General features: G+C 41.9%; 1 protein-coding gene across 1 annotated transcript in view; it reads right to left on the bottom strand.

Moving 5' to 3' along the window:
* Window positions 1–6,801: 6,801 nt before the first annotated feature.
* DCBLD1 (discoidin, CUB and LCCL domain containing 1) overlaps window positions 6,802–21,924 on the bottom strand; it is a gene marked incomplete at its 5' end in the record, with an annotated part of 46,574 nt that continues 31,451 nt past the window's right edge. The window contains 9 exons of the mRNA XM_079299027.1: window positions 6,802–9,213; window positions 11,689–11,808; window positions 13,310–13,359; window positions 13,993–14,083; window positions 15,567–15,683; window positions 15,757–15,904; window positions 17,406–17,530; window positions 18,612–18,827; window positions 20,074–20,114. Coding sequence (XP_079155153.1) covers window positions 8,696–9,213; window positions 11,689–11,808; window positions 13,310–13,359; window positions 13,993–14,083; window positions 15,567–15,683; window positions 15,757–15,904; window positions 17,406–17,530; window positions 18,612–18,827; window positions 20,074–20,114 — 1,426 coding nt within the window. The 3' untranslated portion in view covers window positions 6,802–8,695. The remainder of the gene's footprint in view (window positions 9,214–11,688; window positions 11,809–13,309; window positions 13,360–13,992; window positions 14,084–15,566; window positions 15,684–15,756; window positions 15,905–17,405; window positions 17,531–18,611; window positions 18,828–20,073; window positions 20,115–21,924) is intronic.

Genomic DNA, 21,924 nt, shown 5'->3' with positions numbered 1-21,924 from the left:
AGTTAGGAAAACCTAAATACAAGTAGTGAAAGTACAGGCATTCACAGAAATGTTTTGATTGCCTGTAGTGCTGGAAGTCAGGGGTGCTTGGGAGACAGCTGGTAACTTCTCTGTTAAAAATGCAAGTCTTCAAATATATTTGTAAATCTTTGTAAATCCTGTTGATTAAATCTTCATTTGCCTATGAACTGTCTAAATATTTGCAAAGATATTACTTCTGTCAAATGTAAGTCAGATTCCCATGAAAATATTTTTCCTAATGTTACTTTACTTGCTGTTGTCCAAGTGTTTTTGTCTGTCATCAATTTCTTTAGGGAAGTGGAAGCATTAAAAGTAATGCTGCTGAACTGGAATAGTTACATATTTGGTCCACTGAGCTTTCACTGCTGGAAATGTCCTTGACTTGAATGCTTTGCCTTCCAATAAGGAATGCAGTGTCCCTATTTAATCTCTGCTGTAACAACCTATAGAGAGTACAACTGTTGACTCTTCTTCTGCTAAAGGTCAGGGAAAAAGGTTACTGTAGGTTGCCCATGCTCTTGTAGAAGCCTCTGAGTTATGTCCATAAATGCACCAGTTCCTCTTGGTTTAATTTATAATTTGCATGGTAGTCTGTGCTTCTGTGAGAAGGCATTTGGAATGAGTACTGCAATATATACCCTGTAGTGAGTACCCTCAGCTTCTGAGGGTAGCAGGTTTGGACTTGGAACTGAGATGTTTACTTTTTATATATGAAAAATGGGGATTTCTATAGCTATCAATTGAGTGCTGCTGCAGGCTTTCCTGTTTATTTGATCTTCCTTTTTTATCCAGAGTGGCAGTTTAGGTATTTTCCTAATTTGTGAGAAATGTGGGGTGTTACAAGGAAATTCAGGAAGCCAGCAGAATTAAGGTGCTCCTTTAAGTATTATTTGAAGTGTTATTTTAAATCCAGGTCATTTATTAATAACTTCTATTTCAAAATGAAAGACATGGAAATTCTATGTATTATGGCCCCCACATTTTACTAAGTTAATGGGATTGTCTTGAGTGGTTTGGGTAAGTAGGCAGGTGTACTTGGGGCTGTGTCAGTTTTTATGCTGTTTTCCATGTCCAGACTTGTCTATTACTTAGTAATTGCAATTTGTGACCAGAATATTCTTATTTTGTGCTAAGTATGTGCATTTGTATGTGGTGCCAAGAGGGGGCAGCAGCTTCCTTCCAATCTTCAGCATTAACGAGCTTTTGAGAAACAGAGTAATGTTTCATGGGTTGGTTTTTTTGTGGTTTGGTTGGTTGGTTGTGGTTTTTAATTAAAAAAAAATAGAAAAACTTTATTCATTAGAACTATTTCTAGAAACATGTAATCTTAAAATAATTAATATCAAGTCTAATTGACATCCTGTAGCAAGTAGTTTGCAGATGGCACATAGTTAAAAATTGTCCTCTCTATATATCAGCAAAGCATATGTCCAAACACACTTAAACACAGACATTTATAATTACTTACAGCTCTTCATTCATGACTTGCTAAAAACCACAATTACTTTAAAAGAATGAGTACTCTGCTCTCTTACAAGCTCAGAGACGAGCAGTGAAATGTTTTATGTCTTGTTTGTGGATGAGTTAAGGCTTTCCCATAGAAGGGACCAAATGCAGTGATAAAACATGAAGTGAGGTGCCAGGGAGTTTGTAAATACTCCTGCCTGTGCTTTGCCAGTGCCCTTCAGCCATGGTACAGAACCAGCCTTGTCACATTCCTGGAATCTTTGCTGGAACCGAGACTGTCCGTGGTCATGTCAGGTGAGGAGAAGCAGGAGAAGGAGATGACAATTGTGTTTTGCTCTAGTCCAGGTTCATACAGAAGCCTCTTGGTTGGAGAAAGAGGAAGGTCAGTTCATGTTGACCCACCACTGTCTTTTCTCTAGTGGTCCTCCTTTCCAGAGACCACCAAATGATAGTCCAGTCTGCAGATCTTGTTTGTTGTCATTAACCAGGTGAGCAATAGACCTGTCAGCAGAGACATATTTGTCCTTGGTGTTGGTCTGTGTGCAGTGTATTAAAGGTTGTATTGCACAGGAGGGGAGAATGGACCATCACTTCATATATCAAAAAGTTACCTATATACATGAGTACTTACCTTAAAGGAGTATGAATGCCATCTGCAAGGTCTTTGTAAGATAGTAGAAAACTTACTGCAGCATTATCAAAAGCATGGCTCACTTTGTGTTGTGGCATGTCATAAAAGGTTTGTGTGGCCTTTTATGATGAGGCGCTGAAAGCGCTTGACACATGAACCATCCACAACCTTTCTACATCCACATATGACACCAGCATTTCCATATAACAGGCATGCTTTATCCAGGTCACCTTATTCAAATTTTATAAAACTGTCTGTCAGAACAGATGGTGTCACTTAAGGATAAAAAGCTTAGCCATAGATGTGAAGAAAAGCTGCCTCTTCAAGTGAGGTCTGCTAGCTCGTCTTAGTCTTTATCGCCCCTGTTTTCCCTGCTTGACAGAGGACTTTTCACAGGTTTGTAGTTGGTGTTTTCAGAGGCCTTTGCATTTTTGGATAGGTTTGATTTGTTGCTACAGCTCTGGACAGGTGGCAGCATATCTGTCTATCTCAGTTCGCCCATCTGCAAAATGGTGTTTGCCTGGGTCAGAGAAATTAAGATGCACAAAACACATTTGTAAGGACTGGTTTCTAGTATATGCTCAAGGGTGGGATACTGGGTAATATTACTGTCTTTCTGGGTCTTTTTTCCCCCTTTTTTTATGGCAAGTATCACCATCTTCTCTGCTATCTGTCACTCCTCATGGAGGAGGAGGACTTCTGATATGCTCCCTGTCATGACTCAGGCATCACCATTGATTGCTGTGTGTCTCTATAGTGCTTGTTTTAAATTGGTCTTGGTGTTTCTTTCAAGCCTATAATTTTGGCTCACTCGCTACCTTTTTGCCTGCCTTCTAGTAGGCAACATACATGTGTTTTCAAGTCTATTATTGTCTGTTGTCATCTGATTTGGCTGAGAGAATATTACAAGCTTTGAATAATTTGTTATATTTGTACATTTTCTCATTTTTTGGTAGCTCAGATTTTGTAGGAGGAAATGCTGGATATTCAGGGTATTGGTCCTCTTTTGGTTAGCCAATAATGAAGATTATTAATGCATTAAGGGAGCTTTTCCAGTAAAGTCTGTTAAAAATTTTCTGTCTAGTCAAAATTTTGGATTCTTGAAGTCTCTTCAGGATGATTATTCAGGGCACAAATGCCTTAGTGACATTAATATGTCATATGTCTTGACTTTTATTTTTTACTATGGTAAAAATTTATGTTGTGCTTTAACTTGATTATGTTATCTCCTTTTTGGATTTCTCTTTTTTATACTTGTGACTATACAAAAATAAACAGGATCATAATCTCTTGGATGTCACATGGCAGAGTAGTAGCTGTGTTGTGAGTGTCTAAGTAATGAATTAACTGAGCCCAGGACAAGAGGTTACTGAATAACCTTTGCCTAATGTATATGGCAAAGGTTTTTCAGGACTTACAATCACTTAATGTGAGGCAAAGCCTAAACAAATTGGTGACATTTGAATGAAAAAGTCTCCAAACCCTCATGTCCAGACTATACAATGAGATAGCACAGAAAGTCAGATATGAAGCATCCTTCTAATCAAGGGTAGCATGAGTTTTCTCCAACTAAGGATGTCTTCCCTCTTGTCTTTATCTAGTTTAGAAATACTTTATCTGACTCCTTGTCGTGTGTCCTTAATGGATTGTAGGACTGTACCGGGGGGAGGAAGGGGGCTTCAAAAAAAGGAAGCCCTCAGGAGAGGTTTCTATTTTAAGTTTGAAACTGATTGTGCAGATATGGCACCTTCCTTTTAAATAAGTATGTTCTCATACTCACTCTATCTTCAGTATTTCAGGGGCATTGCAGTGGTAGTCTTATTAACCCCACACAGCTATGGCAGGGTAATTTTCAGTGTAAATATTGGCAATACTGATGAGTTTCAAATGAAATGGTAAATTCTACTTTCACACTGTACTAATCACAGTGGAAGCTGGAGGTCAGTACAAACTTGCATCATCACTGACATTGGAAAGAAAAGGGCAGTGCACAATTTTTTATTATGGAAAATAATAAGGGAAAAGGAATGCAACAACATAACCTTGTCATTCCTTCAGTCTGGCTTGATTACAGGCTGGGGTTACAGGCTCACTTGCTGAGCAAAGCTAACCTGATTTTGGAGAGAAGGTGGACAGAAGATACAGATGGATTTCTACAAGGTTACTTTTCAGTGGGCATCTGATCCTGCAGGACTGCTGTGAGACCACAGACTCCCTTCTTAGAACTGTCTTCATTTTTTCACTTTTTGTTTTAATGATAGTGATCTACCAAACAGGTAAGCACAGTTAGGTATCTGCTCCTGTGAAGGGACCCATAGCCTGATATTCCCATCCTGTGTAGGGAATATTTTGTGCTTCAGACAGAGTTCCACCAAAATCTGCCCATGGAGTGAAGGACTGTCAGTTCTGTGGCAGTCAGTGGGAAAAATCTGAAGGAAGTGTGCATTAAAAACTTAATCTTCCCAGGTTTTAGCCATGACAATAATGCAGACCAGCCATTGGATTCACAGGCTGCTTCTAATGATTGGAATCCAACCTCCTATGTTTTTTCAAGGAGAAAACAAAGGAAAACAAGGAGGCAGGGATCTGTCATTTGCTGGAGACTGCTGTGACTGCTGCCATTTTAGCTCAGTGCTCACAATACTCCTCAGATGCCAGGGGTGCAGATGGGCCTCAGGGCTTTCCCTGCCTGCCCCCTTCTCTGCAGACTGCTGTAAATGAAAGGGATACTGACCTGCTTGAACCCATCTTGAGCATGGAGTATGGGGAGGGAGGTGAGGCCAGGCTGTTGATCCAAAGATCATAAAAAGAGAGCAGGTGATATTCTAACCAGGACATACCCTGAGTCAGGAAATCCCAATTCCAGCCTAGGGCTAATTTTAATCTATTGCCCCTTGGATGTAAATATCTTGGTAGGTACTAAGGTAAGGTTTAATATCTGATGTTTAGGAACTAAAAGTAATAGAAAAATACTCTTCAGAATTACACTTGATAAGAAAAAAATGTTTTTGTATTGAGCATTAGAAAGGTATTGATAGAAGAAATAAGAATTTGTCATCTATTTGCCAGTCTAAGGAGGTCAGGGCAAAGAAAATTCGTGGTTTTGCTGTGGTATTTTTGGAACCTTTGTTGTAGTTGGGGTTTTTTTTGTAAATTTTTTGTGTTTTAAATATAAGGCACCAGCTGGAAATTCATGCTGTCATTTTTTGGTTTGAGTTGTAGGTAGCTGACACCATTTTTTACACTTTCTTATCTCAAGAGCCGCCTCCTTTGGTTCCCTTGGTCAGACGTGCAGTTAGAGCTGCTCCCCTGTTCCCTGTCAGCAGCAGTGGGACAGGCAGGTCCTAAGTGCCAGGAGCAGTTAATATTTAACCTTCCTGTGGACTCTGACTTGGCTTTGCTGTTCCAACCCACTGGGAGTGCCTGCTCAGGGAAGAAGTTTGGTACCAGAACACCACTGAAAATCTCTGTTGACCAGAGGATCAGACTCTGCTCTCACAATCTCTAGAGATGCCAGAGAGAGATCCAGAGCTAACAGGCCTGCTGAGTGAGGAAATATCCCAAAATGGTGCATACTCTAAGCTTCACTGTGGAACAAAGGTTGTTAAAGCTGTGAAGTTTTTATAAGGCTGCTAATATTATACCTGCATCTGGCTTTGGCAGTGAGGATTGGCATATGTAGGCAAGCTGGAGTTTGATGTGTCAGTATGTAAAATTCCATTTGGAGGATTGATGTGAGTATAGTCACTGGCACTGGCAAGGTTCAGGCAATCCTCTTTCATTCCTACACTAGGATTTTGTATCTCTACCACCATTAGGGTACAGAGATGTAGAGTAGGAAGTTCCCTTGTGTATCTGCTGCTAGGGTTGCTAAAAATTTCCTAGGCCAAGGTGAACAGGCTCGAGGCTTTTAGTGTTAAGCATGCTCAGCAGGCACTCAGATGTGAACCATGAAGCACCATGGCAGTGACCAGGAGATGTGGTGCCTCTGTCCTTGTCAGCACTAAGCTGCTGTGAAGGGAGGCTGAAGATGGTTGGGGATTTATTTTAAGCCACCCTTGCAGGTTTGTTGGGTTTCTTTCGAGGGGGGTATGGATGAAGGCAAGGTGCACATTGAGACCAAACTTTCCATTAGGCTAAATCAGCTATGTTAAGATGGGTTTGAATGACAGCAGAAACGGGCAGATGCTGCCAAGAAGCTTTTGACACTTGTGCCATGCTGCAGATGTGCCAAGCATGTGACAGAAATATGCATAAAGTTCATTATAATACAAGTAGTGTCCTCTTGCATTGCTGCATTGCTTAGCTGCCTAATTAGGTGGGGAGTAGGCCTGATTACTGTCTTGTTTGTCAAGTGACAAGTCAGGCTAATTAGTTGTGTGGGCAGAGGATTGGTTTCAAGCTCATCAGGAGGGCATCCTCATCCTTTCCTCAATCATATGCATCCAGCAGCGGCGTTTGGCGCAGGAGTGTGTTTGTGGGCTCTTCTCTAGAGCTTATGGACAGAAAATCTGGGCTAAATGGGGCACTGAGAGGATCTTTTTTTAGCCTGCCACACTGGGGCTGTGAATGCAGCAGCGCAGCTGGCACTTGCAGGGCGTGAGGAACACTTCCTTCTCACCCTGCAGGGTATGTGGGGGAGTGGGCGTGCAGCGATGATGGAGTGAAGTGGCAGGCCTGGGTGGCTGATTTACAAATACCAGTGTTCTTTATTTACACAGACATGTAAACAACAGAAGGTAAACAACACCGCCCGGCTCGGTCTAACAAACAGGCTGCTGCTGTTTCACTTCAGGACCTGAGGTGTTTGAGACATTTCACAGAAACTGTATTGACAGCACACACAGGAAGGCTACGAGGTCACCTTGACTCTTTCTTTCGCACAGGAGTCGCATGCACGGTGCGGCAGCGGGGCATGGCACCACCTGAGGCTGCAGAACAAGGGTATGCAAAGAACCCCTCAGAGCTTGCCTTAGGTTGGGGTCTGGCTGGAGTTAGCAGTATTTGTGAGCAGCACCACTGCACCCAGTGTGTCCTCTGACAGCACTTTGCACCCAGACAGCTGAAAGCACTCCGATCAACCTTCGTTGCATCCTTTGCAAATCATCCCGTTTATATACAAGGAAATAAAGGGAGGGCCTTCAAAGAGCGACTTTCCCAGAGCTCAGGTTTTGCTGGTCTCGTTTCCCAACCTTGTGCTTTACATATAGCACCGTTCTTTCTTCACAGAAGTATATAGCTTCTTGACATTTTAGGACAAACTTTTGAATTCAAAGAAATGCCCCAAGCACTGGAGGTAGAAGGGCAGTGGATGGTGCCAGTCACGACCAGAAGCTGCTCTGCTCCAAAGCTGCCCCTGCTGAAAGAGGGGCTGAAAGAGCTGCTGTGAGATACATTGCACCCAATCCCAAGCTTTTTCAAGTTTGTCTGAAAACGGAACTAAGGGAAACATTAGCTGCAAAAGAAAAACTATCGGAAAACAACAGTGCTGATGTGCTTGCTTGCAAATTTAGCTGCAACAGTAACCCATACACACGCACACACACCGTGTTTTAATTGAAATACTTCTAACAGAAACGTTACACTAAATTTGTAAGACAAATAAATACCTAGTGGAGAAATGAGGAGATCAGGAAGTTTGCTGCTTTGTGCCAAGGAATAAATTTCCTTATAGTTTAGCAGCAAAAGAATCAGCTAGGGCCTAAAGAACATTGAATTCTCAGCTGTAAATTCACATTTTGGTTACACACACCCTTCCAAAATAAAAAAAAAATTAAAATAACTTCCCCAGATTAACTGGCATTGGATATTTTGTTTGGTTTTGTTTATTTTTTTGGTTTGGGTTTGTGCGTTTTTTCCCTCTGTTGTGGAGTGATAACCATGGCTTGAACCCAAAACCAGTTTCAGCCTTTCTACCTGTTTTCTAACATGAATTGCTAGTTACATGGGCTCAGCTTGTACGCTAGATCAAATTCAAGCATGTGAGAATTGCTGCTAAAAAAGCAGCTGGGAAGTTGTGTTTGAGTACAGTATTTAAATACTCAGCTGCCTTCTCTCATGCACATTATGCAGAAAGTAATTTAACTTCTATCCTCCCAGTTAAAACTACAGCCCTATCTTCAGTTATCATAGGAAAGGAGATGAATCAACACAACCATAAGATACACCATTTACAGCTGCCAGTACAGCAGCAGGTAAGATAAAGACAGAAAAAGAGAACTGTTTTTCTTAAATAGGCATTCCTGCAATCCTTTCAAACCCCCAGGTGAAAAGGAAACCTAAGAAATTCTCCTTAAATAAAAGCTATGTACAAATTGCACACATTGCAAATGGAGCACTGAGATCAGTTACAGAAAATAAGATGTACAGTCTTCACTGATAACATCTCTCTTGCTATAAACAGTGATAAACAGCATATGCTTTCTTCAGATGTCAGAACCCAGCAAGACAGCAATATTATGTACACAGGGCTTGTTTGCCTTCTGCCTCCCACAGCAGAGTCCCTCCAAACTCTGTTTTCACTTCAGAAAGCTGTGCAGCGACGCTCCGCGCACCGTGCCGCTGCTGCTGGGCAGATCACAAGAGAGCTGTCATTGCTGTCTGGCTTATGGGCTTCAGGCAGTCCCTGGGCGTGGAGTAACCCTCGCCCCCCAGAGCAGGGTGCTGGGGCTTCTGGTAGTCTGTGCTGTAGCTCACCGAGGTCAGAACACCGTTAACTTTGGGTTTGTCGTAGTTTATGACACTCTGGGGTGTCTGATAGTCCCCGTTCCTGGTGTTGGTTTTACAGGAGCTGGAGAAGCTGCCAGCAGCAAGGGAATGCATCTGAGAGGAGGCGACAGGAACGTTGTAGCCGTTCTCAGAGGGGAAATTACCTTCTCTTGCTATGTGCCGCTCTATGATGGGGGTGGCGTACTCGGGCTCTTGGCTGGTCAGGGGCAGAGCATATTCGTGCCTGTTAGCTCTGAGAGGGCAGTGGTAGTGATTTTCAAACTCAGAACTCCCCCTTCTTCCCTCCTCTTTGGTGTCCATGGGGCGAAAAGTAGATCCTTTACGTGTTACCGTCCCAGTTCCGATCATGAGAGGCTGCTGATAATCTAAAAGGAAGCACAAAATGCTCAATAAGGCCATGATTGGTTATCCTATGGATATAATACTTATGCAGATAGGTATTTTATGTTGAAAAACTACTCTCTTATTGTATCAAATGTGTGGTTATTGGGGAAGAAAACTGTCCCCAACACAAATCCTCTAACCTCTTTCAGTGAGCAAGAGTTGCAGAACATGGCAGAAGTTCTTCCATAGAGAAACTCTAATCTGCCACCTCTTTTTCTACTCCCTCCCTTTGCCTACCTACCCTCCCAAATAAATTAACATTTCTGGAGTATACTTGAAAGCCCTTAAAGAATGTGAGGTCAACAAACTGGACAAAGGACATTGCCTGAAGATCCACAAGAGAAGTTCTCCAAAATGAGCGTTCCACTTTTGGAATAATTAAAATGCCCAGAGGATTCTTAACCAGCCGGCTTTATTTAAAAGGCATCTCACAGTAGCTGACTGACAAGAGGATGAAGTTAGGCAAAACGGCAGCCAAGAGAGTCAATGGAAGTGTGAAATGTGCTAAGCCAGCTCAGCACGGCTGCAGGCATGCCAGGGGGGATGAGCTTGGGGGGAGAAGCAGGAGTGGTGCTGCCGGAGGCTCTGGGCAGTCACAGGTCAAGGGGGACAGCAGGGACAGAGCTGGCCTAAGGCAAATGGCCTGAGCAGCAGCAAGGAGCAAGATGGGGAAACAGGGCTGCAAGAACTGCGTGTTTGCACCTCTGGTTAAGGTAAGTGCCAGGCTGCCGTGCAAGGAGATCTGAACAAGAAGATTTTCTGAAAAAACAAGTCACACCATTATGAGGAAAGTGAACGTTCTAACTTTCTCGCTTTGGCGCTGGTGACAATCTCTTGCAGATACATACGGTGGCCTGAACAGCTCTAGCAAGTGACACTGCTAAAGTATCGTGTTTTCATGCAGGCGTGAAGAAGTTAGCTCGGTTTCTGTTCTGGCATCGCGGTTCATCTGACATGAGCGTCGAATTCCATCCCATATGTCCTGTGAATCTTTCTGGCAGTTTCTGGCTGTGTCCCAAACTTCAGCATGTAGGGTGAAGGTGTTATGAGATTTCACTAAGTAAGTAGTGCAGCTCTCTCCCCAGCATCGCTGCTGCCATCCCCAGAAATCTCTCTCGCTCAGGATGAAGCATCTCGACTTCCTCCTGGCTGCCTTTGGGAAGCAGCAGGCAGCTGGGAGTCTGAACTGAGGGAATTCCATGTAGCATGATAACCTATATGCAAATTGTGTGCTCCCTGAAACTGCATTATTAAATGGCACATTTATAGGTTGCATTCACGTTCTTATTTCATGGCTGTTGTTTCTAAGGTGACTGCAGGTGAAATGCTGAGGCTGGGAATATGCCTGTGCCAGGCTGAGAGTTCAAGACTTCCCACAAACACAGCACTGAGGGGATGGTAGAGAGAGCAAAGAGTTCCCAGGCATGGCCAGGGAACCAAATAACCAACCAGATTTTGTGAGCAACCTTTATTCATTCTCTTTCCTTAAAACTGCTTTATAGGTCTCTTTGTATTTCTATAAAGGATTGAAACTGTCTTTGAAAGATATTGAGAGCAGCACCATATGGAATCACAGTAACCATCTATTTGTTTTTTAAATCTATTTCTCTGCCAAACACAATGAAGAATTTCTAAGGAATTTCTAAGATCTGGAGGCTGGAAACAGCAAACTAATCTTTCTTCAAGAGTGTTGATCACTGATCCCCTGAAATGGCTGGTCTCACTGGTCTTACCAGACAGACTAGACTAGGCGGGGATAAGATGTGCTAAGAGGATGAATTAAAAAAATCATCCCTTTGGGATGCAAATAGTACTGATCTCTTTCATTGGGATTTGCTCTATCCAAACAGTGACCTGGACCCAAGGTAGCACAGGAGAGAAGTTCTGTGATTGGCTTTCTTCTCTCTCATCTACCTGCCTCCTCTTCAGGAGACCTTATCTCCCAGATAGTTCAAGAAAGCTGCACAAAGATCTCAGTACAACTTCCAGCTAGGCATGAAATCCCACCATAAACCAACTTTTTCTATTTGATCAAATATTCAAATTTTTCTATTAGATCAGCAGCAAGGATCATCATATTTTGTTTCATTTCCAGAGACACTTGTGTTTAAATAGAAACACAAAAATTAGTCAGCAAAGAGAACCAATCCTATCTGAGGCACATTCTTGCACTTCATGCCTAAGTGCCTTCCATCATTACCTTCAGCTGTAACTATTTCAGAGTCAGGAAATTTTTCTAACAACTCCAAGAAAACAAAATTCTAAAATAGTGTGTCTTTTCCTCCCTAATATATTTAGCTGCTTCACTATACATTTGGGATGAACATGAATAAATCTATTTCTGGTCCTCAGTTTGCATAAAAGCTGAAGCTTGTAACATTGCTGGGCCATCCCTCTCCCTGGTGCTGGCCCTGCACACAGAGAAAAAGAAGCATCTGAGGGGGAGCAGCTGTTACCTGCCATGTCACTGGTGACCAGGTCCAGCTTTTGTGGTGTCTCCTTCTCGTTGTTATAGCTGATGGTAAATTCAGTTGACTGATGTCTGGTAAAGGGCTGCTTGATTTGTTTCCAACAACCTGTGAAAAAGACATAAAAATAGAAGTCTTATCAGCAAGTTAAATGCTTAGAATCATAAGACTTAGCAGAAAGTTTAATTTTTGGTATGCTCATTGCTTTCAATATATTAAAATAGTTAAAAAACATGACTAAAATGGGCTGTTTGTTTAAAAAAAGACCCCTAAATATGGAGGGTGAAGGAAGAAGTGAATCACCAACTGGGATTTCCAAGTTTATATAAGATTTTTTGGCAAGAAGGGCTCAAACTCTGTAGGTGCCTACAGTGATGCCTTAACAAAGTATATTGATAAAATACCAACTTTAAGTCAGTTATGTTTTGGCATTGAATATGTGGCAAAAATAATGCTAAAAAATTCTCCTTTTTTCAGTAGACTAGTGTGGCTTTCATTTCATTGGTATCTGAACACCTGCATTCATGAAGTGACTTGTTCTCAAAACAAGTAAGACAGAAAAGAAAGAAATGCCCAGTGTCAGGGACTTGCTGGAGCCAGTGCCAGGAGGTCTGTGCAGAGGTGAGTTTGACTCACAGCTTTCTAAGCCCCAAGCCTGGTTCACAAGGGCTTAGGAGCTCAATTTATGAAGCAGACATACAACAAATGAACTGACTGGGTAAGAGGCTATCTCCAATTTCTTGGGATTTGTCCTCATTAGCAAGTGAGAAAGGATTATGATGTGACCTTGAAAAATCATATTAGCAAATATGATGTTAAGTACAAATTAATTTTCTAATGAGGGCGAGCTGCAGTGGGTAACAGCATTCCTTTCACTGACGTCAGCACCTGCTGAGGGATGAAATTTTGGAGCTGAGCTATTGCAAGAAACTTGTCAAGAGATATGAAGTGCTTAGTGGTTTGAGTTTTTTATGGAAAGCCAGGTTTCAGAAGGATATTCCTCTACAGAACTGGTTGGCCAGAAAAAACACCCCAACTCTAGAAAATGTTATTGAGCAAGACGAAGAAAATACTTCATTGGGATTTTGCAGTCATCTCCTAAAGCAGTATGTTCAAGCCAATCCCTCATTCAATGCAGTTAACTGTTGTTAGGATTCATAAATACAGTTTCAACCAGGGAGGACAGTGAGAAGAAAATATTAAAGCCATAAAAAATTATTATCCTTTGCTCTCTTAGAGAAAGGCAATCCCCTCTGCTGTGGGGAAAAGAAAAGAAAAGCAGTAATTTTCTGCAAAATAGGTATTTTGGAAGTGGGAAGGGAAAGGAGGGCACCTGGGAGCACTCTTACATGCTAATTTATGCACTCTGTATAATAGATCTTTTGTTAATTGCCTTTCTGTCATAGAAACCAAATTATATTGTTTCTCAGGGCACTGTGCTAGGATGACACAAGTGGGACTATCATTTGCTGTTTCCCTTGTATGAAGAGGTGAATTTGAATGAGGAGATGTGGATGCTATTCCACAAGCATTAAATGCTTAGTTGCATAAACCCCTTCCTGCTGGCCCAGTGGACAGGACAGGACAAAGTGCATGATTCTCCACTAACCTGATTTCTGAGTACTGGATAATCCATAGGAAAGTCCCTTGGCTTCTCGCCTGCAAGGAGAGGAAAGGATTTATAAACATCAGTACTTACAGCATTTCAGCTTGGTGGCTTAGCTCCAGCAGAGCCTTTTTACTTAGTGGCTGAGGACAAGGCTTCACTTTGAGTTCCTGGAGGTTGCTGTTTACTAGAACATCAGGCATGCAAACCAGCACTTTGACATTTTCTTTTTCTCCATCTATGTGCAAGCTGTGAGTGCTGATGTTCAAATTTCTGGGGCTGGCACTCGTCAGTTTGATGTGTCTATGTCTATGTGTGCCACTCTGGGCTGTGTTTGGGTCTGCTCTTCTGAATTCTTTGGCTATTTTATAGATTTGCTGGGAATCCAGGCCAGAGCTGAGCATCACTGGTGATGAAGCAGCATCACCAGAGCATTGCTTACACTTCCAAATCCCCATCTGCTGACAGAAGCATTCCTGGTTCAACATGCAAGTGCAGGTTCATAGGAATGTAAGCAATACAATTTACAGGGACAGGTGAGTTCTACTTAAAACAAGAACTGACAAACAGGATCAATTCCCAGCTCCCTGGTAAGGAGGCTCTGGAAAGAGGGCATGGAGTTGCACATGCTAGCTACCCACATTTGTACCCACAAATATCTCCTTTGAAAGAAACCAGTATCTTACTTGCGTAGGGCTGCACAGATACAAATTCCAGAGAACACAAACAGAAACAGCACGATGAGGATGGGGACAATTATGGCTGTAAGCTTTAAACCTGCATGAGAAAAAAAAAGGGATAAAAGTTTAAAAGGTGAATTACTCCAAAGCTGGTAATTTTCACTATAGCAAAAGGTAGATAATGTTGCAGGAATGCTTCTTGAAGACAACATGAAAATATACAACTGTAAAACTAAAAGGCCAAATCCTCAGCCATGGTTGGATGACATGTACCTGTGTGGAACAATGTTGAAACAAAATAGTTGAATAGATTTTCTCAAGGGTTACACTTGACTTGGCATCTATATGCATCCTTACAAAGAGCAGTTCTTTCCTATTACACACTAGATGACTTTTTAAAAGCCACTCATACACACTCTGTCTGCAGTTGCTTATAAATCTGCCAAAGGAGACTGCAATTTTACATGCCAAGTATCTGGCTCATGCTGAACTGGCTGAAATATTTCAGTCAAAATATTTCGAAGATTTCCATGTGGGAACCTAGGGAAAAAACCTGTTTAGCCACTGTTAAATTCTAACACAACATGCTTTAGAGCAAGGATTTGAAAATTAGCAGTGGGGTGGCTCTTGTGTCAGGAGTGTGCCATTCCCTGTTTCTACAAACACTTGCCAGCTGTGAGAGTAAGGCAGTAAAAGTGTCCACAGGGTATTTACAATTTAGCAGATGAAATCTCAGTAGATTTCATTTTCATTGAACATGGATATGGTTTACTCATACCACTGCACAGATGAACTGAGCTTGCTCACTCTTGGCAAGCAGCTTCAGGATTTTTGGGTTTTTTTTCTTCCACTGATTGCTTGTTACAACCAGTTTTTTTCACAGAGGCATTTCTACAACTATCAGCTACCTAATGGGTAGTAGCATTTGGTACAGTGGGTCTGGCAATTCCTGCCTGGCTATGAGCCCACCAAACAGTCAGCATAAGCACCAAATTTTGTTTGTTTGCTTTTTAAGAAGTTAGGTCCACAACATTAAAGGATGAAGACTGCAAATTCAGGGAGAATTATATAAATTAAGGTTGTTTGAGCCCCTGTTAACAGAGGCATTATGAAAAAGTGTTTAATTACACCATCAGGCACTAGTGTATGCTGCTTTCAGCTGGGAACTCGCTCTGGAAGGAGTCATGGTTGTGTGGAGAGAAGATAACACTTTTGTGAGACAACTACTTCACATACTAAAAATTCTAAAACACAGGATGAGAGTGAGGAAGAACTCTCCCAAAAATTGCTGCTGAGTGCTCACTGTATTCCCTTGAGCCACCCACCAAGCAAGGCAAATCAACCAATATGACAAGCAAACCAAAGCCCAATGTTCAACACATCAAGGAAAATTAAAGCTTTCAATCTCTTTCTTTGCCTTAAGACAAAAAGAACCTATTGCTCCTCCCTCTTCTCTCTGTCATTAATAACGTCTGAAGGGAAAATAAAATTTTTGATTTGTGAGAAAGTTTAAAAGTTCACTCAGACTGGGCTGAAGACATGATGCATTCTAGAGAAAATGAAGCACTAGGTAGTATTACCCAAGTTAGTTTCTTCAGAGGGGATGGGCTCTGTAACAGTCCTGTCTTCTTTTCCAAGGGAGGTTTCTGTGCTCTGGCTCGGTTTCTGCCACATTGAATGTGTAAACGAGCTGTTGGCTGCAAGAGAGAAAGGGCCATGAGTGGCACTGGGGCAGCACAGAGGGCTTTAGAGGCACTGTGCCCCCCATACCTGGCATGATTCGACAGCCCATCAGCTCCAGCTTCAGGGCTATTCTTTGGTTCCAGGTCTGGGGGATGATCCGCAGGTAACGGGCCACTATGGGAGGGATGAAGTTATTGCGCACCACGTCAGCAGAGTTGGAGTTGCCTTGGAACACCTGCAAAGGAAGGTGCACACATTGTCTGCCCTGCTTTAAAAGTCTCTTTCTTCAAAGTGCTCCTCACATCCGACTTCAAAGATTTTCATCCTAAGACTAACACACTGATAAATGGGATTCAGCCACAAGATTTTAGGATTTGAGAGTTCTGGAAAGAAATAATCTTTTTAGTTGTGTCTGATGATCACGTTTTTCTGTTAGCTCAGAGGAGAAAGATTATCACTGTTTCAATACTGTGCAATTCCCAGTAAATATATGCTGGTATAACGCTGTCATTTTTTTATTTTAGAGCACTGCAGCACCCTTTCTTGGAAATAGAAACACAAAAAGAAAAAAACCTGAGGTGAATCTTTTCTAGACGTTTTAGTAAAATGGTCAGTTTTCTATGTCAAGCTTGAAGAATGACAATTAACTACACTGTTGTTACTGCACTTATACAGTATTTCCCAGAATCAGCTCAGCCCCTTGTGCAGAACAGTCATCCTTGCAATATTAGTTCTTGGAGATGCTTCAGCACGATCTAGGGAATCTTAAAAGCCTGATGAGATAGAGAAGTGAGCTCAGCATATCTTAGATAAAATGCCAGGCCACATGGGGTTCTGATGGGACAGGCTCTGGCATGCACCTTAGTTGATTGAAACTAAGATCATATATAATACTTTCAAAGGATATTTGTATATAACAAGTCACTGTGGGAAACTGCAAGCTTGCACATTTTGAATAGCTAGCCTTTGCAGTTCACCCACTGCTAGGCTGATCTGTCACACTTTGGGCCAGCATCCCCTCAGTTTAACATTTGAAAAAATATCAACCCCATTAATGTTGGGAAGTGAAATTCCTTGCCATGCAAGCTAAAAAAATCAGAGCTATCAGGAAATCTCTGTTCAGCTTTGCCAAGTTTTCAAAAACTGCCATCAGGCCTGAGGACCAGGTAGAGCCTTCTGAGGCAAGCTGAGATCCCTCAGAAATGATGAGTGGAGGTCTGACTTTGAACACTGTGAGGAAAGCTTTTGGGATTTCTTTTGTTTGAAAGGAAACATGAGGTTTTCAGGGGAAAGTGTTTTCAGACAAACTCCACCAGCAGATCTGCTCTTCACCTGAGGGGTTGTTTAATTTGGGAGAGGTGGATTGTCCATCCCAATGCATTTGGAGCTGACCCTCAGCTTTGCTGGTGCCATACCAACAGCATCCCTGGCACGGGCAAGCACTGAGCTGAGGGAAGGAGCTGCCCCAACAGCAGCTGTACAGCTCCAATTACACTGCAGACATACACATACCTCCCTGTGTGTGTCCCACAGCTTCACCAATGCCTGGATAACTCCCTTGTTTCAACAAGCTCACTATCTACTCTGCAGCCATAAATTACACTGGTGAAGACAGCCCAAGTCTAGACAAGTTTGAAACTCTTAATCTTTCTTGGCAGTGAAAGCTTGCCCTTCAATGTCAAGACAGCATACACATTATTGTTTTGTGTTTTCCTACCCTTCCCACTTTCCCTTACCTTTTCTTCATTGCTCAGAATCCCTTTGTAAGTTCTCCATTTTGAGTTGTTATTTTTATAGTTCATTGTAAATGTCTTCACGTAAAAGTTGAAATTCATGGATCCAGAACCAGTGGTCTTAATCCCTTTCAAGAAAATGCAAGAAACATTTTCATTTGCTATGTGCCTGTTTTAAGGGAACATTTTCAAATGCAAACACAGAAGCCAAAACAATTTGGAAAACTTGGTCTTCAACGTGTTAGTTTATTTTTCAAACTGTGTTGAAATTGAGTTTAAAAGTTGGGTGAAGAATGGAGATCTGTTTAAAATTGTGAATTTAGAGCAATGGACATTTTTAACAGAGCACAAAAGGCTGAGGGAGCTGGGTCTGTTTAGCCTTGAGAAAAGATGACTGAGGGGACCTCATCAATGTCCACCAGTATCTAAAATGGGGATGACAAGATTATGGAGCCAGGCTCTGCTGGGTGGTGCCAAGCAACAGGACAAGAGGCAATGGGCAGAAACTGCAAATGCCACCTCAACATGAGGAAGAACTTCTTTACTTTCTTTGCAGGTGGGAACTTTGCAGGTGGCCAAGCACTGGAACAGGTTATCCAGAGAGGTTCTGGGGTCTCCCCCACTGAAGATATCCAAGAACTACCTGGACACAATCCTGTGCTGTGTGCTCTAGGATCACCCTGCTTGAGGCTGGACCATATAACCCACTGTGGTGCCTTCCAATTTCACTCATTCTGTGGTTCTGTGACTCCAGAATGAAAGCTGCTTTTTGATATTATGGTCTGTGTCAGCCATCTTTACATCTTTAGTAGCAACCGTAGTTTACATTTTTACAACTAAACCAGGAGATGGAAACACGAATTTCTTTCACCTAGGCCTAGTTTCAAAGGCTGTGACTTTCATGTTTCTTCTTGATTCCTGATCATCCACCCACTCTACTGCACTCTTTGTAAGTATTGTGTTTTGTCAGCTTGTTTACAGATCAGATATGCATGACAGTTGAGTTCAATGTTATATCCCCATAGGAAGACCAGTCTTGTAAATAGCCACAATGTTTTAAACAGGAAAAGAATATTCCCGAGTGCAGAACATTTCATTACATTTAACAAAATAAACATTGCATTAGTGCACTATCAGCTTTTCAGCTGCATTCAGTTTCTTCTCCAGCTGAAGCACCCATTTCTAATAACCAGAGAGTGACACACATACCTGTTATTCTCTTCTTCTCTCCCAGGTCTATCTCCAGCCATTCACGGTTGCTGCTGTGGTTAGAGGCCCAAGACCATCCCGGGACTTGTAGCCAAGCCTTGTCTGGAGACCACAGGAGCAGTTGCCCAAACTCATTGGTCTCCTCCCAGTAGGAAGATGCAGTAACCTGGCTCTTGGAGAGGAATCCCTCTTCCAGACTGAGAGATTTGTTGCAGCCTAGGAGTCCCCACACAGACAGGCAGAAGGAGTTATTTTGCATTTTCACAGGATATTTTTATATTAGGCTAGCAACATTTGAAGACCACCCACAACAGCAAAGTCAGACATTGCTGAATCTAGTGCTAGCCTGATGCTCTCCATTAGCTGTGGTGTTTACCAGTCAATTTGTAGTGTATGTTCCAGTACCAGAGTGCTGCAGTCCCAATCCTTTACCAGTCTAACTCCTACATACATGACACCTCCTGACTACATCTGCTATTTTTGCCATTTAGGTTTTTAATTTCTGCACTTTTGTCTCATTCCTGTGAAGACATTTTTTATTTTTAAAGTTTTCCTTCTGAAACGTAATATTTATGTTTTGAGATTGGCATTAACAAATTCTGCTGTACAAAACATTTCACAGATGAAGGCACTGTACTGAGAGGAATACTTTACTGTAAATATTTCATGATTCCCACCTGCAATTAGGGCTAGGAAAGTTACTCATTAGAGAAGCTCCTTGATACTGCTGCCAAGATGTGATATCATGAAGATAATATCTGTGGGTAAGTACTACAAACTCCACCAAAGTCTCTGCACATCAAGGTTCTTCAGAGAAAACAGGCCAGGGGAATATGGTTCAATGAAGTTAAAAATAATTCCTTGGCAGATTCAAAGGCCTATACATGCTCTACAGTTTGCAGTAGAATAGTAAATGATTTTATCTCAAATGAGTGAAATATAATTCAAATGAACAAATGCGAACTTTCCCCCCCCGCTGCGTTTTATGCAAATGAATGGCTTGACAGATTAAAAGGGAGTTTTGCATCTTGGAAAGCCATAAACAAAAACTCCTTCTGTATCAGTGCAATATAAATATATTTTCATTTCTCCTATGTTTTCTTTCTCTGCTTGTATGATGAAGATGGAAATTACAAATGTCTGAAGAAAAACTGCTTTCATTTTCTGTGGCCTAAAGTACATAAAAATGGGATTATCTGATTGTCATTTTTCATATGCTGGCACCAGAAATGTAACAGCAGAATACTATTTCTGTTTCTCATCTATGTGCGTGTGACCGCACATATTCGTTTTTTTTCCTAGCTCACTTCACATCCCTTCAGTTTTTTTATTCACTTGCCAATTTAAAAAAACTGCTGTCCTAAAATATCCTTCCTAGACACAGCCTGACATTCTCCTGATTATTTTTTAAAACTTTAACAGAAAATATTTAAATAGCTATAAACAAAACAATTATTCTTACCATTTGAAGTAAATGTGAACCGCTTATCTGATAGAGAACCACTGTAAGAAAAGAAAAAGGTAATTCAGCCTTTCATGAGGTGGTCACAGGAGTGCTCAGGTAGAGCTTCAGAATCACTGTTTATCCAATAAAATATCTCTGGCCAGACAGCCACTTTCTCTGCTGGCTGGATACTGACCTCTTTAAGAGCACTCTTACTGTGATCAAGTTCAGGTAATTTTTAAATGGTTTTGAGCATTTTTTAAAGCTTTGAAGTGACTTCCCATTGCATCACCCTGTTACTCCTGCTGCTTGTGAAAGAGTTACACTTGATGGACTAAACCACACCAGCTCTGGCCATTCCTTTTTGGGCTACAGGTGTGCCATAGGATGAAAATGGGATGAAAACTACTCCTTGTTTTAATCTGAGTGTGAACCAGTTCTGTTATAACCTGGCCAACATCTCCCATCAGGAATGGCTCTTTATGCTCCATTAACCCCCTTTTTCTTCCTCCTTGTGACATGGACTGTTTTGCTTCAGGGAAAAAGCCATTTCTTGGGCTCCCCACAGCCCCGAACAATGCAGGGCAAGATAAAATCACCACTCTAAGGGAAAGCTGAGTTTTCCTTGGCCTCTCAGGGAGCCACTTTCTAATTCCCAAGGAGATGCCCCTGAGGTTTCATTCCAGAAGCAATGACTCCAGCTGGCTGCCTAATAAAAAGCCAAGCCAGGGTTTTAACATGAAATCAGTTTGGATTTCTTGAAAATCTGCCCCCTGCACTGTCACTTCGATGAGCTGCATGCATCACTGGCCCCTTTGGAAAGCCTGGCCTTGGCCAGCATGACTAAGCAGTAAAACAACTTCTGCACTAAGCATGGAGACAGCTCCCTTTCAGGCTGCCTTTTCTTTGTTTTTGGCCAGGAAAATTTCCCCCAAGGTACTGTCTGCAGCCTTACTATGGTGTGTGCAGGGCTATATGTTTTGAGAGCACTGCAAATGAAAAAACAGGAAAGTAGTCCCATGTCAAGGTCAATAAAAACACTGCTTTTTTTTGTCACTGAGGGAAAACTAATGACTACAGGCAAACGAAGCCCTTCAGAGCTCTGGGTGGGAGCTGATTTATTTGGGCATGTAGGCGGCTGAGTAGCTAGAAGGGGAAACACAAACCTCCCTCCCACATCTTCCCCACAGGCAATCCTCTGGGGCGATCAGATGCACTCTGCTCACTTCAAACCAGCTTGACATCACAGCCAAAACAGTTGTTGATATTTTAGTGAATGCAAAGCAATTCATTCCAAGAGAAAAGAAGAAAATAAATACCTATGTAATCAGTAAAACCGACCCAAAACAGCAATCTTAGTGCTCCTTGAATACTCATAATGGAAAAAAGTCAACCAAACCCTTTCAAATAGAGGGTTGCAAATTTAGCAAATAGAGGAGGTTAGCATTTCTAAGGTCTACAAAGCTATGAAATCAAGCTGACAAATTTCACTAAAGAGAGCAAGCCAATTCAGTAAGTGGTAATTCATCAGTTTCCTAAAGTGACTGCCGGAATTTGTCACACAGTTTCCACTTTGTCCTTTAAGGGAGGGTTTTGCCCCATGTTCCTTATTTGCCTGACAACCTTCAGGATGCTGCCTTATTTTTTTTTTTTTTTTTTGCCAGAATTGGTCTCAAGCAAGCTTTTCCTAAGCAGTGCAGGTTAACCCAGAATCCCATCTTTCACTCTTGACAAGCACACAGTCTCTTGCATTTTCAAAGGCAAATGATTCCATGAGTGCAGATGTACAGTCACAGGCCAAGCCATGTTACAACACCCTGTGTATCTGCACTGGGGTATCAGAACTGCCCAATAAATCCACCCAATAAA

Source organism: Erithacus rubecula (assembly GCF_903797595.1).
Source record: "Erithacus rubecula genome assembly, chromosome: 2".
NCBI classification, from domain to species: domain Eukaryota; kingdom Metazoa; phylum Chordata; class Aves; order Passeriformes; family Muscicapidae; genus Erithacus; species Erithacus rubecula.
The sequence above is the reverse complement of the archived record's forward strand: the minus strand, read 5'-3'. Positions and strand labels throughout refer to the sequence as shown.